Here is a 16940-nt window from a genome sequence, read left to right as displayed (position 1 = left end):
TTTTCAAAATGTGTTCTTAAACTTCAATAAACAAGTCCTTAGATTATTTATTTGACCGTGCATGTGATTCGTTACGACTTCCTTCACGATCTCATATCAAAATTTAACAATCATACCGTAATACTTGTAACTTAATCTTTCACGATCATTTTATTTTAACAAACATAAAACCAATCAATATTATGATAGTATAGTATAATATTGATGTGACTTCGTTATATGTAATACATGCTCCATATGTTACCCAAATCGATAGTGTTTTAAGACTGAACGTAAAATCAACTTGTAGGTACGTATACAGTAATTATTAAAGAACCTGGGGTGGTGTTCTCGAAGCTATCTTAGGATTAGGACGTGTCCTAAGTCTATCTTATGACAAGTCTTTGACCTAAGTCGTGTTCTCGAAGCTCTCTTAACTTATGATATATCTCATTTTTCGTCCTAACTTTAGGACACCCAATAAGGTGTCTTAAGAGCATCCTATCTTGATCCTAGTGTTATAAAGTTTGGATTTCACTTTTTGCTCATTATTTTACGTGAAAATGGACATGAAATGAAACGCATCATCGGTTATTAACTCGTGTATAAAGAAATTGTGCATGATTTTAAACTTTGAACTTTGTGTTTCACGATACGATTACACTACAAATTTAATTCTCATTTCAAAACACATTGTTTTCCAGTTTAAATAACAATCTTCTTTTTAAATAATTACATTGGTAATTATGCATTTAATTCTGTACATGTTATTATAAAATTCGTAAACAATTTTATTAAATAATTTCGTCATTATAATAACGATTTAAAATTTCGACTTAGGATATGTTTAGGACGTCCTAACATAAGATTCGACTGAGATAGCTTCGAGACACAACTTAAGAGTGTCCTAAGTTGGTCTTAAGTCCATCCTAAAATTGGTCCTAAGATGTATCTTAGGACGAATCTTAGGAAACTTTCGAGAACACCACCCCTGATTGATGTTGATTTCTGAATTTAAACATATCCATACTCCATGCAATTTAGGGCTTTTTCTTTCTAAAACACTAATTATTAAACATAATTTATTCGGTGCATTACGTTTGCTCGCATTACCATTACATTTGCGCGCAAAATCAACAGTGATATAAAACATGTTGAAGATCAGTTTGAAAAGGTTCGATTCATCAAATTGGCATGAAGTCCTTACAAAATATCGTTTCTTCGTTAATACACTTAAACATCGTTATTTCTTTTTGTAGCATCCTTTCCTTTACCTCAAGTTTACATTTGTAAGTATAAAACCACTAATTCATATAGCCCCATTGCTTTCTGTGTTAAATACTGCAATTTCAAGCATTAATGGCTACTTTGTTTTAATTTAAATAAAAGGGGCAGTTATTTCATGTCAAAACTGTACCTTATCCCGACTTGTGCTGAAAAAATCATCATACTTTTAATTGCATAATAGAGCGTACTGGTTCCCGGAAATTTGATAGTACAACAACAAGAACTTTTGATCTGAAAAACAGGCCAAATGTGTACTCCTTTTCAACATTTCATATGCTTCTTCATTATTCAAATGAAACTTTCAACAAGAGGTTTGTAGTGATCCCAAGTTCCCAAGCATCCATTTGATATTAAAACTACCCAAATCCCCACTACTGACATAGATGCAGTTATGCGTAGGAACTATTTTTTTTTAAATGTATTACTTTCTTGTATGCTCTTTCCGACCGGGCCTGAATTAGTGGTTCTATACCTATAGCGAACCATAATTTTATTTATGATTATGCTTAGTAGTTTTATTGTGGTAGGGTAGAGTATGTGTCAGAGTTAATTTGGAGCTTTGGTTATCAACAACTCCCCCCTTTTTTCCAAAACAAAAACAACACCGAACTCAGAGATATATTTTAATATTTGCTTTGTACGCAGACTTAAGAGCTCTGGTCTAAGCTCTGTGCATTTATTCTTTTACTTATGGCAAGCAGTCATTATCGGAATTGTGTAATAACAAAAAAAGTTCACTTACACTCCTCTAAAAATGATAGAAGTTAACTCACTCATAGATGAAAGTACGGAAGCCGATAAGGGCCATTCAAAAAAAATATTTTATGTCGTAATAACGACATAGCATGTCGTAATTTCGACATAACATGTCGTTATTACGACATCGCTTTGTTGTAATTTCGACATAACATGTCGTTAAAACGACATCGCTATCTCGTAATAACGACATCACTATGTCGTTATAACGACATCGCTTATGTCGTAATAACGACATCGCTATATATGAAAGAATATGTATTATGATTGCCAAGAGACTAAATGACACAGATATTAACAACTATACGTCATCATAATGCCCCAAAGAATTAGAAAAGCCCCCGCAAAGTCAGCTATAAAAGAGGGAGGAAAGATACCAGAGGGAGAGTCCCCGAAATGCTGTGTTGCAGACCGTGTTATTATTCAATTATTAGCTCCCTTGGTAAAACTCCAAATTTCATATTTAATGCATTTTATTGTTAAATAATTTACATGAAGCTTAATAAGTATATATTTGTTAATTGCATAGGTTTTGCTATTTGAATTCATTGGTTAAAGATATTTATTTATATCGTAAAGTTTAATATTTGCATCGTCGCAAAATCTTTGGATACCTTCTTTGAACACCTTCAGTGAGAAACTTATATATTTAAAAAAAACCAATTGATATCAATAAAGTAACTTTGACCAAAAGGCTATACCGACAGATTAGGTTGATAATACTATGTGAATATGCGAGCCTAACCTGCCAGCTAAGCATTCCATCTCTCTAAAAATAAGCGCATACTACATGGCTTCTTGTTATAATGGTGAATTATAGTATCAATTGCTCTAATGCTACTTTCAAACTTCGGGCACGATATTCCTACAACACGTTACACTTAAAATGCGACGTCGAAGAGGGTCTTTGACTTCGATTAATTTTTGCAAGTTTTATTCGGTTTTTTATATTGTTGGTTGATTCTGGTTCTGTTCGTTTTGTGATGTCATTTTATCAAAAAATTACCTCGAGTTGTGGAAATCGATATAATAATGTTTACCCTTTAAGTTATCTTTAACCAATGAATTCAAATAGCAAAAGCTATGCAATTAACAAATATATACTTATTAAGCTTCATGTAATTTATTTAACAATAGAATACATTAAATATGAAATTTGGAGTTTTACCAAGGGAGCTAATAATTGAATAATAACACTGTCTGCCACACAGCATTTCGGGGACTCTCCCTCTGGTAGCTTTCTTCCCTCTTTTATAGCTGACCATGCGGGGGCTTTTATAATTATCGGGGACATTATGATGACGTATAATTGTTAATTTCTTTGTCATTTAGTCTCTTGCCAATCATAATACATATTCTTTTAAATATAGCGATGTCGTTATTACGACATAGCTATGTCGTTAAAACGACATAGTGATGTCGTTATTACGACATGATATGTCGAAATTACGACATAGCGATGTCGTTATAACGACATGTTATGTCAAAATTACGACATAGCGATGTCGTAATAACGACATGTTATGTCGAAATTACGACATGCTATGTCGTAATAACGACACAATTATTTTTTTTTTAATGGCCCTTATCGGCTTCCGTATTAAAGTGAACATTGCCATTCCTGATAACTTTTATTTCTACATGTTTCTCACTTGTATTTTGGGCTGAAAAAATAAATATGGACACATTCTGAAAAGAATTTTCTTGATAATATCTAAAGAACATTTCGCATATATATTTTGTATTCGCCATATACCCTTCAAAAATGTATATATATTTTTTGAGGTATTCTGAATGAATTATTTGCCTGTTCTCTTATATTTATTCTATTAAGCAGCTGATATTTCTATATGGTCCTTGTTGAACATTTTGGCGAAATATGAATTTTATGTACATGTAATGTATGTACGTAGTCATAATATTATATTCTATATAACTGGAGATAACGTTACCGCTACTAGCTAAGTATGTTCTTATCGTAACTACATTGTGTATACAACATGCATGAACTATAACGTAGATTAAGAGATGCTAAAGTTGTATTCGTTCTTACAGATGGTGACAAACTACAACAAACGCTTGATATGTTTACTTTGTAATGATATTAGGGATTTAGACGAAACACAGATAATACAATTATAAATGCCTGCATTTCTAATAGCTTATTCAATCAGTACACGGACCGTATCCAATAACATTCTTGCGATTATATGAAACGGAAAATAAAAGAATCTCAACATCGAGGTAAGTTTTAAGATTTTCTGAAACAGAAGAAGCATTTGGTCAACTTTTGCGTTGTTATCTTTTTTTCTGTGATTTTGTTTTAGGCACCGCTCCATCTAGGTAAGAATCCATTACACGAAAGGCAAATTAAAAAAAATAATTAAGTACGTTTAAAAATATCATTTTAATTATGTAGGAAGATATGTGTTTTGTTTTATAATGATGAAAGGTTATCGAATTTATGTCTAAGTATAATGTCTTCTCTAAATTTTGTTTAACATCTTTGGTCCCCTTAATTTTCAATGTTTAAGAACTAAGTCTTGGCCCTGAGCATCATTGAAGAGACATTAAGAATAATAATTGTCGAAATGCCCGTCTAATTCAGTAAATTGCACTACTATCGATTTCATAAAACCTTTATATGGACTTTTAAGAGAAAAATCATAGCTTTATTAAAATAATTGAATTTCGGACTAGGAAAACGAAAACAAGTGAGGTTGATTAAAATTGAGACTGGAAATTGGGAATGTTTAAATGAGACAACAATCCGACCATAGAAAAAACAACAGCAGAAGGTCTTCAATGTAGCGAGAAATTCCCGCACCCGGAGGCATCCTTCAGCTGGCCCCTAAACAAATGTATACTAGTTCAGTGATAATGAACGCCATACTAATTTCCAATTTGTACACAAGAAACTAAAATTAAAATAATACAAGACTAACAAAGGCCAGAGGCTCCTGACTTGGGACAGGCGCAAAAATTCGGCGGGGTTAAACATGTTTATGAGATCTCAACCCTCCCCCTTTACTTCTAGTAGAAAAGTAAACGCATAACAATAGCATGTTGATTAACATGTATTTCTGATACATTTACAACACACAACATTCTTTAAAAAAAAAGAAAAAAAATACAAATACGCTTAGTAAAATTAAATATAAGTTAAAATTAATTAAAACTATTAGTACACCAATGTGAAAATTCAATTACTATAATGTACCATATAAATTCACGTAAATGTATTCATTTAAATGAAAATCTGTTAACATAGTAAATTGCATTTATTCATTGACATGTTCTGTCATTAATTGATTGTATTTACAATCTAGACCTTCTGCCTTAGTTTGTACGATTTAAGAATACTCCCTAACATTAAAAATATTACTGAGAGAAAAAAAAATCTTTTGAACTCTTTTTCTTTAATTTAATCATTTAAAACGACTGCGTATCACACATTTATACAGAAAGAGTTGTCCTTGTCCTCTCAAACACTTTTAAATATTAGAACATTTTCCATTGATTACATTCAAATGTTAGAATGAGAGAAGTCCGATGACGCGATAAAAATTGTATTAAAAGAGTGATTAAATACAATGTACATGTATTCTTTTTATCAAATATCAACAATTTCAATAGGTATTTTGCGTCAGTAAACTTACTAATCAAAAGCGACTTATAAGCCATTATGATCGTACATTTGTAAGACTATTAAACTATGTTATTTTGCTAATTTATCCCCGACTCTTGTTGATGTTCAAATTTTGATTAGGAAGTTGTTTTTTTAGACTATATATACCTTATATTGTTTCCGTGACAAAATTAAAGGTAAAAATCTACAAAATCTATCTCTATCCATCGAGCCAACATTTACAAAATATATCTTAATCCATCGAGCCAACATCTACAAAATATATCTTACTCCATCGAGCCAACATCTACAAAATATTTCTTAATCCATCAAGCCAACATCTACAAAATCTATCTTAATCCATCGAGCTAACATCTACAAAATATATCTTAATCCATCAAGCCAACATCTACAAAATCAATCTTAATCCATCGAGCCAACATCTACAAAATATATCTTAATCCACCAAGCCAACATCTACAAAATATATCTTTATCCATCAAGCCAACATCTACAAAGTATATCTTAATCCATCAAGCCAACATCTTCAAAATTTATCTAAATCCACCGAGCCAACATCTACAAAATCTATCTTAATCCATCAAGCCAACATCTACAAAATATATCTTAATCCATCAAGCCAACATCTACAAAATATATCTTAATCCATCGAGCCAACATCTACAAAATATTTCTTAATCCATCAAGCCTACATCTACAAAATATATCTTATCCATCGAGCCAACATCTACAAAATCTATCTTAATCCATCAAGCCAGTATTTTTGTATTACTAATTGTTAAATAGAGATAATCATATGTCATTTTCAATATCCATCTGTATTAACCTAGACAAGACCCTAATACTATCCCTAGAGGTATGTTCGAGGGATTATATAGAGGTGTGATACTGTAAATACCATATAATATACACTCGGGCTCATATAAAACTATTACACAACACATTTAATTTGCTTTTAAGCAAGTTGTTTACCATGCTTTTGTACATTTCATATATTTTTAGGTTGAACACACAATGGTAAAATTATATGCCCAAATTATCACAATATTTGTATGGTATGAAAGTATAGCAATAGTGTATACAAAGGGTGAGTATAATTGATTTTGTAAATCATCATCATCATCATCATCATCATCATCATCATCATCATCATCATCATCATCATCATCATCATCATCATCATCATCATCATCATCATCATCATCATCATCATCATCATCATCATCATCATCATCATCATCATCATCATCATCATCATCATCGTCGTCGTCATCGCCATAGTCGTCGTCGTCATCGTCGACATCGTTATCATCGTCGTCATCATTGTCGTCGTCGTCCTAATGATCGTCATCTTCAGCCTCCTCGTTCTCATAGTCATCATCGTCATCTTCTGCCTTCTCGTTCTCAAAGTCATCATCATTGTCGTCCTCATCAACGTCATCTTCAGCCTCCTCGTTCTCATAGTCATCATCATTGTCGTCCGCATAATCGCCATCTTCAGACTCCTCATTCTCATAGTCATCATTATCTTCGTCGTTGTCGTCGTCGTCGTCGTCGTCGTCGTCGTCAGCATTGTCATTATCTTTGTCTCCTTCCTTATCATCAGCCCTCTTGTTCTCATCCTCCTCATCGTCGTTATCATTGTCATTGTCATTGCCTTCCTTGTTGTCATCTGCAACATCATCATCAACCTCCTTCCTATTATCATCATCCTCATTATCACTGTCATCATCGTGGTTGTCGTCAATTTTTTTCATAATTGTAGTGTCATGGACATTTCAACCAGATGTTATACGTATAGGAGAGACTCTTTCGTTACTGTGTACTGTTACCGGAGTAGATTCCATCAACGGGGGACTAATTAGACAGTGGACAAAAGGGTCTGAACTCATCTGCTGCAATGGCCATCCAATAAATCCTGAAAAATATAGAGAGGTTAAACTAAATGGAAATCAATTTGAATTGAAGATCAATAATGTAACAGAGTCAGACCTTCTGTGCAAATACCAGTGTCGTTATGGTTTTGATACACACACAAAGAAGCTGGAAATTTCCGAACATAATTTTGAAAGTAAGTGTAAACATCATAAAAGAAAGAAACGTCATGTATATATCCGAATGCTTTAAAGACGAATAGTATGTATTTGTAAGTAAGACTTACGTTTGAGGTCAAAGTTAAAAAATGTATTACTATTGTTAAATCATTTTGTTGTAATGAAAAAAATGAAACCATATTTGCATGTTCTATTGTCGGCAAGTTACTTCTGTTTTTTATGTTATACTACTACTTGACGAACCAGATTAAATGATTAAGGATTTTTTACCTGATTAATTGTTAGTTTTTAATGCATCAATCTGTCCCGTTTGTTATCGCAGTCTCTTGAAATAATCAGAGAGAAACAAACAACCTTTTGCAAGAAGACTCATATTGTTATTGCAATCTCCAGCTGAAGTACAAGGCAACCAATGAAAGACTGATTTATATATATATATATATATATATATATATACAACTCTTCTAAACATCAACCCAACAATGTTAGATCTGTTGCTTTCGCAAATTTTTGTTCTTCCCTCGCCGGGATTCGAACCCATGCTACTAAGATATCGTGACACCAAATCGCCTGCACTACAGCCGTCCCGCTAGACCACACGAACACCTGGGCTTCAAAATAAAGCTTTCAGAGGCTGTGTGTTACTTTTCCTAGTCAGTTTTCTAGCGGCGTACTACAGTACATGATATATAAGGCATGGAGATGTTATTGTTACAAATCAGCTCAATTATATATAGTAAAGGATCAATCAAATTAATGTAAGATACAGTCACAGAAAATAATTATATTTATAAGTACGTCTGAGTCAGTGATAACTCTACAACAGATTTATCCATCGGATCGCCATCAATGATGGTGATACATGGCTGTGTACATTATGTATATACAGCTCGTCTAAACATCAACCCAACAATGTTAGATCTGTAAATTTGCTTTCGCAAATTATTTGTTCTTCCCCCGCCGGGATTCGAACCAATGCAACTGTAATATCGTGAAACCAAACATATATATATATATATATATATATATTGAGCTTCGTGGACTTCGATACAGGTTCATCTCCGAGTCTAGATCTTCGTGCAATTAATGCCAAAGAGGACAGATGCGTAACACAGCTTCGCACAAACAGAAACTGCTTCTGACCAAAATAATTCAAAATACTTAATTGACATTGAATTAAATTTCGCATAAGATTTGTCACTGATGACATGTTGATTTTTTACTTCCTTAAATAAATTAAATGTATAGCTGAATTCGCTTAATGGGATAAGTTATATATTTATACATGTTATATGCTATGCTTTTTTTATCGATAGCCGCCAATTTAACATATTTTTTTACTATGTATATGAGCTGAGTTCGAAGGTATCAATCTTTTGTTTGCATTGCATAACAATTCAGATCCACCAGCGAAAGCCACAAGAGCTACAGTCTATACAAACGCATCTGATGGAATCCCCACAATACAGGTGCATTTTAAAAAGGTTTACCCGATTCCAAACTGCACGATAACCATAAGGGTCAGATTGTTTATATAGATATACAAATGTACTTCAATTCATCGGTCGGTGGTTGCCATATAAAGTTTTACATTTTCGTTGGAAAAATGTTCTTTTTTGTCGGAATGTTTTAAAAAGTACACGTTGCATTCAGTTATTATCTTGACTCAATTTTTTATATTTATGAGTAAATCACTGAAAAATTGTTACAAATTTTTATTTTTTATAATATACGAATTTAGGTTTTTCTACTAATAAACTTTAAGAGTTTTATCAGTGTGTTTTTATTTTTCATAATATGTTCTACATTTTATGCATCTACATGTATTGAACGTGTGATACATTGACAATATAAAATAATTTATTTAAATACCATAACAATTCAGATCCATTTGAAGTGTACTGATTTTTATTTTAATCCTAGATACATATTTGTTTTTTAGTTGGTATTTGATTATTTGCACTGAGTAACTGCGAGTACTCTTAGATATGTACTTGGTTATTCAGAAACAATAGGTGTAAACTTATCAATCCTTCAAATAAACTTATTCTTGAAGGTTGCCTAATCAACACTGTAGTTCAATCTGTCAATAATGCTTTCATCAATCGGTAAACAAAAACGCTACTTATAATGAGTTAAGCCTTTTTCAACTGATTTTTATAGTTCGTTCTTATGTGTTATATTCTTATTTTGGGTCTTCTGGTTATCAGGACTGTCTCACACAATTTATACTATCATTTCGGAAAACGTGGAACATGGTTTAGCTATTATCATTACTTTGAGTTGTCGTTTGCCAATGCAGTAGCATGGAGATGTAATAAAAATTGATTTGAGAAACAGTTTATTCGTCTCTCGTTACTTGCGCTTACCTTAGTTCCCCAGCCAAGTACACGATATATGTTGTACTGGTATACCACTGTCCAATGTTAGGGGGAGGGTTGAGATCCCGCTAACATGTTAAACTCCGCCACATTATTTTTGTTTGTGCCTGTCCCAAGTTATGAGCCTGTAAATTTAGTGGTTGTTTGTTCATGTGTTACATATTTGTTTTCCGTTCATTTTTTTTTTTTACTTAAATAAGGCTTTTAGTTTGCTCGTTTGAATTGCTTTACATTTTCTTATATTAGTATCTGCTTGCATTCATTAATTTGAACATTGGTTAATAAAAATGTGTTATTGTGTAAATCAACAGCGCAAACACATCAAAAGTATGGAACAACTGTCCTATTCCTGACTTGGTAAAGACATTTTCGTATGTAGAAAATGGTGGATTGAACCAGGTTTTATAGCTACAGAAATATAAATAAACCTCTTACTCGTATGAGGTAGAAAATACTTAGTATTTCAAAAATGTAAAGTTTATTCAAAAAATTATGACCATATCAATGATACATGATTGTAGCTATCCTTTTTAACTCCGTGACGTTCTATTTCAGTATAACAAATAACAAACTGTTTATATGATGATGAACATAATAATTGACGCATCAAATATATCTATACTGTATATATATAATCTGTTTATTTATTTTCTGGCTGTTTTTTTGTTTGTTTTAAGTTAGCGTTTTCCCTGTGTCAGTAATAATGCATGAATTGTTTTAAATAGTTATGAAAAAGAAGGATAAATACTATAAATTGTAATCTTGTAGGGTACAGATATACCCTTTAAAACTGTGAAGTTGATAAAACGAGATGACATCTATTATGAAGTGTATTTGCTCACGGCATTACCAAATTTGACGAATTGCAATGATGACTTGGAAGTTACATGTCGATTCATAATCAAATATCATATACCAGTTGAAAAGACAGTTATGTGTAAAATAAAAAGTAAGATATGATTCTTCACAGTCCATGCATTACTTTTAAAAAAAAAAGGGTCCAGCCTTGTTGTGTTTATATGTATTGATCAACTTGGATATCGCACTTTCCACTAAATACTCCTCGGTTTTAGGTTAACATTGTTAATTTCCAACTTCAAAGCAAATGTCATATTGAAAACTAGAAATTCTGAAAGTCATAAAAAAAACCAAATATCTACTATTCAATATATACAGACATAATGACTCGGCAACAAAAACTATGGCTATCGCAAGACTTGATTTTTTTTTGTCGGAGCTTCGGAAGCTTAAGCATATCAAAATATGTATCAGGCACCATTCCAGTCATGACATCTTAGTAAGTAGAAATTAAGTGACACGTTTCATTCTACAATTGAGAAATATCCGTGGTTATACGTGATAAAAACATTCAATATGAATAACAGCTTGATTGTAGTCAGCCGTCGGTGGAGTGTGTGTGCTGTGTTTTCAAGTTAACAGAAAATACCCTGTTCCTATAATCAGTATACTATGTATTAGTTAAGATATTGTTTTAGCAATCGACACACAATTTTCATTGAAATACGTTTACTATAGCAATTTTGATTTCGATTATACTCCACAGGTGAAACAACGACGAATAAAGAGATGTTGGTTGGGTTGTTGATTGTCCTCATCATGGTGATAGGTAGTGCATTTCTGATGTTTTGGAAATTCCTGAGAAAGCGAAAACTAAAAGAACAAACAGGTAATGTCATGCTTTTTATATTGCTAAGTTTTGTGTAATGCAATGCCGAATATTTATATATAAATTATGCGTTGGATGTTATGTAACATGTGTAAGAAATTTGAAAATATATATTGTTCATACATTGTATGACATATTGGAACGCAAACATATCATGACACTATGGTATTGAGAGGAGTTTTCCCAATGTAAATACATTACTTTCATAACATGAATAATATTACCTTGGTTATAGTTATTGGCATATTAACCGTTTTACATGTGCGCAGCTTATGCAAACAAAGTTTTTCAATCAGACAAAAAATTATAGGGCATTATGGAAATGCTCTCAGATTATTAAAAATTTATTTCTCATAGATATTATAATGATAAATAGGAAACAATAAAGTCACAAAGTTAGTAAAAACAGACCCGACCATTCGAAACCGAAACCAAATGTAAAAATGCATTCATTGCCTTTTGAGACAGTCTGTTACAATGCTAAGCTTGTTTGCCGTGTATATTTGAATATATTTTATACAAAAAACAACAAAAGTATAACGTTATTTACAAAGAACATAAATACACCTACCTGTGTGTTGCCCCATGAATAGTAACGGTTGGTTTTGACATTGGATTACAATATCTCTTTTGATTCATTTTGTTTTGCCTATAGTATTCCATTGACAGCATAATGAATGTTGACATTGCATACGTCATTTTACACAAGATAAAAAATGGTTTTCAGGAAAAGCCATAAATATTGAAAAACGGAAAGGTTCAAGAAGCTGCGATATGGCTATCACAGATAACACCAAACTTGATGATAACTTTAATTCATTACAACTAGGAAAGGCAATTATGTATGAACAACAAAAACCTTTTCTCCCTACTGATTTAAACAGTAAGTGTGCTCTTCGATCTACATGTACAAATGCTATTTCATAAAGACATCGGCGTTCCAATGTTATGACAGTAGATGTCTATGTTTTATAATTAAAATGCTGATGTAACTTTTGAAAAGACGGTCGGACATTTTTTAGCTTAATGTATAAAATGTGGAGCTCGTCGACAGGGACATTTTATACACAGTATGTATGCAGCAAACTCTTATCGTTTTCTTAATATGCACGCTTGAAATTGCAGCGTAATTATTTTTGGCACTGGGTGACCTTTGATCTTGGTTGCAAATTGAAAGTCACATGAACTTAAGATTTTCGGTGTAGGTCCCAGGTCTCTACGATTTCCGGTTCTCAAAATAAAAGTTTTGAAAAATGTGTATACTTTTTCAAGGGAAGAACTCCTTATAAGGGTTAACAACGTAATGATTGTATATGTTCATTAACATTGCCATTTCTTCCTTTAAATGTTGCAGTTTTCAAATCAATTCTATCTTTAACATGTTTAATACTTTTTGGGAAAAATGCAAATAAAAGAAATTGCTTCAAGGGGATATAACTCTCATAAGATATGATGGAATTCTTTTCAGCCTCGATTGTAATACATCATAACGAGTTCTACCTATGGTCCAAATAAGGTCGTGATATCTTAAAATTTAACGAACTATCAATTAAATTGTATGTAATAATAACATAACTAAACAACAAGCAGTTGATATTCTGTAAATTGTTTGAAAAATATAACTATAAGTACAGAAGTATAGGAGTATCAATTTAGGCATGAACATATCATAAAACGCTCCACAGAAATACAAATATTGTTTTGTTATATAAAAAGAAGATGTGGTATGATTGCCAATGAGACATCTGTCCCAAGAGACCAAAATGACACAGACATTGACAACTTTAGGTCACCGTACGGCCTTCAACAATGAGCAAAGCTCATACCGCATAGTCATCTATAAAAGGCCCCGATAAGACAATGTAAAACAATTTAAACGTGAAAACTAAAGGCCTTATTTATATAAAAGAAAATAAACGAAAAACAATTATGTAACACAGAAAAAAACGACAACCCCTGAATTACAGTCTCCTGACTTGGGACAGGCATATACATAAATAATGTGGCGCTGTTAAACATGTTAGCAGGATCCCAACCCTCCCCTAACCTGGGACAGTGGTATAACAGTACAACATAAGAACGAACTATAAAAGCAGTTGAAAAAGCCGAAACTTATCAGATGGAGAAAGCTAAAAATTGTATTGTCTGTATTATCCATCAGCGATACTTTATTCAAAGCTAGACTTCCTATTTGTGATTGCATTGCGACTATTGTTATCAAGTGTTTGCTGCTGTGCAAAAGGAATAAATACAAATATTGTAATCATGAGTTCCATTAACGCATTGATTACACTTAATTTTTCATAACACTTAAATAACACATTTAATGAAGTCGCAAAATTAAAAAACAAAACATCAAATGTTTTCTATGTTAGAACCATAACTCAATGGTAATTTTGAAACAGTAACATAAGACTAAATCTATGTATCAAATGATTGAACGTCATACAAATTTACTGGACTTTTTTTTTAAACAAAACATTTACAGAGATCATGTTATATACAAAAGAAAAGTGGTATGATTGCCAATGAGACAACTATCCACAAAAGACAAAAATGACACAGACATTGACAATTATAGGTCACCGTACGGCCTTCAACAATGAGCAAAACCCATACCGCATAGTCAGCTATAAAAGGCTCCGATAAGACAATGTAAAACAATCCAAACAAAAAACTAACGGCCTTAATTATGTAAGTAAAATGAACGAAAAACAAATATGTAACACATAAACAAACGACAACCATGCACTGAATTTACAGGCCCCTGACTTGGGACAGGCACATACATAAATAAAGTACACTCATGACCGTAATAATGACATTTGTCATTACCACTTGTAGTGGACACACTTTTATAAGTTCTTAAATTTCCAATGTAAAATAGCCCCTTTCGAATATTTAAGCTAAATATCTATCAAACAATGAATATATTCAAATAATCGGTTATTTAAAATCAAGTATTAGAAAAACAACAACGATTTTTGCAATTGCCAAAAGAAGCCATATAGAAAATGCTGGTATTTACTGGTTGTAGTGCATTTTCAAATAATTTCGATCACTAGTATATTTTTTAATGCATTAAAGCAATGCCGAGTCGGAATTTGAAAATGTGATGTGAGGCCCCGTTTTAAAGGAGTTCAAAGATCTTTATATGTTAAGAAACCTTTCAACAACTAGTTATTGGTATCGTACGTACGTAAAGACGGATTGTTTATCCCTTTCCAATTCACTCTCATATTCCATTGGCAGTCCAAACGTCATGCTTTTCATTCATGGCTTATCTATTGTATGTAATATTAAACTGCTTGCCTCCTGAACATGTACCTATGTTTTGTTTGGACGTTTTATTATTTACAATCAAACAAGTAATTATTGACTCTAAGTGCACATACCAGTTGATCGATATTTTTCAAAATCAAATTTTAACGTTAGTGCATCTGTTTTATACCCTACATTTAACTTTTGGTGTGTTCCCTAAACAGTTATTTCTAACTGAAAAAGAGAAGCAGTTGTTTCAGTCTCCTTTCCTAAACATTTTAATAAACCATTTTATTGCAATCACTGATACGTCGTGTCATGAAATTGTGCCATCAAAGATTGTGTCAAAGGTTGCAAATGGAAATAAGAATACAACACGTACAGCATCGATCATTTGTCGATTATGCTTTTCAATCAGTTTTATATTAAGCAGAAAAAATTAGATTTAATGTAATTTTCAACATATGAATCACTTACTCAAATCAAATTGGTATTCTATTAGATGATTTTACTGCGATTTAAAAGCAATGTATACATTACTTCATTTCTTTGCAGACTTATTTCAGGGATGAAAATATGTCATTTATACAAGGTTACAATAATAAAGTGAAAACTGATTTGTTTTTCCTCATGCATTATCTACATACAATAGTTACATTTGAAGTTGGTTTCTGACATGTATGTTTACAAATCGACTATTCTATCTATACCAAATAATACATTTCTGATGTATTTTGATTATAGAAGTGGTAGTTTGAAATTAACAACAAGACAATACAGAAATATTTGAAAGGATAAAGAAAATAAAAATAACAAGAATGTGTCCCCAGTACACGGATGCTCCATTCGCACTATCATTTTCAATGTTCAGTGGACCGTGAACATTGGGAAAATCTCTAATTTTGGCATTCACATTAGAAAGATCACATCAAAGGACACATGTATACTAAGTTTCAAGTTGATTGGACTTCAGCTTCATAAAAAACTACCTCGACCAAAATGTTTAACCTGAAGCGAGACGAACGGACGAACGGCGAACGGACAAACAGACGAACGGACGAACAAACGCACAGACTAGAAAACATAATGCCCTTAAATGGGGAATAAAAACTGCAAGAAAAATGGATTATATGGAACATGCCTTTAAATGTTTTAAATGTTTTTTTTAAATATGAGTTATTCCAGAAAAAGACGATGAAACATCACAAGTCGAAAAAGTACAGGCAACTATACGAACAGAAGAAAACATTTAAAAAATATAACTGAGTGTTAGAAATTGAGCATCAGCGTAGACAAAATTACATCATTAACATTGCAGAATGAAGATAACATGTTGCCACGGTAAATCCATACTTTTCGTTGTCATTTGGTTACTCTCAGACATTTGTATGATAAGAATGATCGAGTTTAGATAAGAATTTGTTTCAAAAGATGTAAGCAGTCGTTGATAATTCAAGATATTGTGTTATACCTTTGTTTGTACTGTGTAACCTATGATACTGTTTTTGTTGTGGTAAGAGTTTCAAGTACTGACTTACTGGGTATTGCCACTTTTCTTTAGAAAAACCTTTTGTTTTTGTTTTGATTATTATAACTTTTTTCTTCTTCTGCCACTTTTTTCGGACGATGCTTTTTTGTTTCGCAAGATGTCAATAAGTTTGTTTGCGTATGATATCGAACAATTAGTACAATTTTGAAACTGGCCATAATAAGCCGAACCCTATTTATTGTAAGAGTTATCTCCCCAAACACTGTGTACAAATCTCCTTTTCAACCGTTTAAGATTACGACAAAATTATTTCACAATTTGCTCATTATATCCTTAGGATCTTAAAAATAATTTTAAGTAAAGCGGTCCGAACACTACATATGAGAGTTATTTCCCC

At 32.2% G+C, this 16940-nt stretch overlaps 2 protein-coding genes across 2 annotated transcripts; one reads left to right on the top strand and one right to left on the bottom strand.

The window, feature by feature from the left end:
* The first annotated feature begins 257 nt into the window (after positions 1-257).
* On the top strand, positions 258-16667 carry LOC139502809 (uncharacterized). The gene is made up of 9 exons (XM_071292393.1): positions 258-289; positions 4078-4266; positions 6674-6758; positions 7437-7742; positions 9127-9245; positions 10875-11055; positions 11671-11793; positions 12521-12676; positions 15799-16667. Exons 3-9 carry the CDS (start codon positions 6686-6688, stop codon positions 15810-15812), a joined length of 972 nt encoding a protein of 323 aa, XP_071148494.1. The 5' UTR covers positions 258-289; positions 4078-4266; positions 6674-6685; the 3' UTR covers positions 15813-16667.
* Positions 6775-7428, bottom strand: LOC139503260 (protein starmaker-like; the record flags this gene model as incomplete). The annotated part of the gene is given in 1 exon segment (XM_071293021.1): positions 6775-7428. A coding segment is annotated over 1 exon segment (654 nt), but the record flags the coding sequence as incomplete, so codon positions are not given.
* Positions 16668-16940: the final 273 nt, after the last annotated feature.

The sequence above is a fragment of the Mytilus edulis genome, chromosome 14 (genome assembly GCF_963676685.1).
Source record: "Mytilus edulis chromosome 14, xbMytEdul2.2, whole genome shotgun sequence".
Lineage (NCBI taxonomy): Eukaryota > Metazoa > Mollusca > Bivalvia > Mytilida > Mytilidae > Mytilus > Mytilus edulis.
The sequence above is the reverse complement of the archived record's forward strand: the minus strand, read 5'-3'. Positions and strand labels throughout refer to the sequence as shown.

What these genes read in the sequence shown, in the direction of transcription:
- LOC139502809 (XM_071292393.1), top strand. Translation starts at nt 6,686, where the DNA reads ATGGTAAAATTATATGCCCAAATTATCACAATATTTGTATGGTATGAA. An exon ending in AGCAATAGTGTATACAAAGG is followed by an intron (nt 6,759 to 7,436) that starts GTGAGTATAATT and finishes TCATAATTGTAG; the next exon opens with TGTCATGGACATTTCAACCA. An exon ending in AAAACTAAAAGAACAAACAG is followed by an intron (nt 11,794 to 12,520) that starts GTAATGTCATGC and finishes AATGGTTTTCAG; the next exon opens with GAAAAGCCATAAATATTGAA.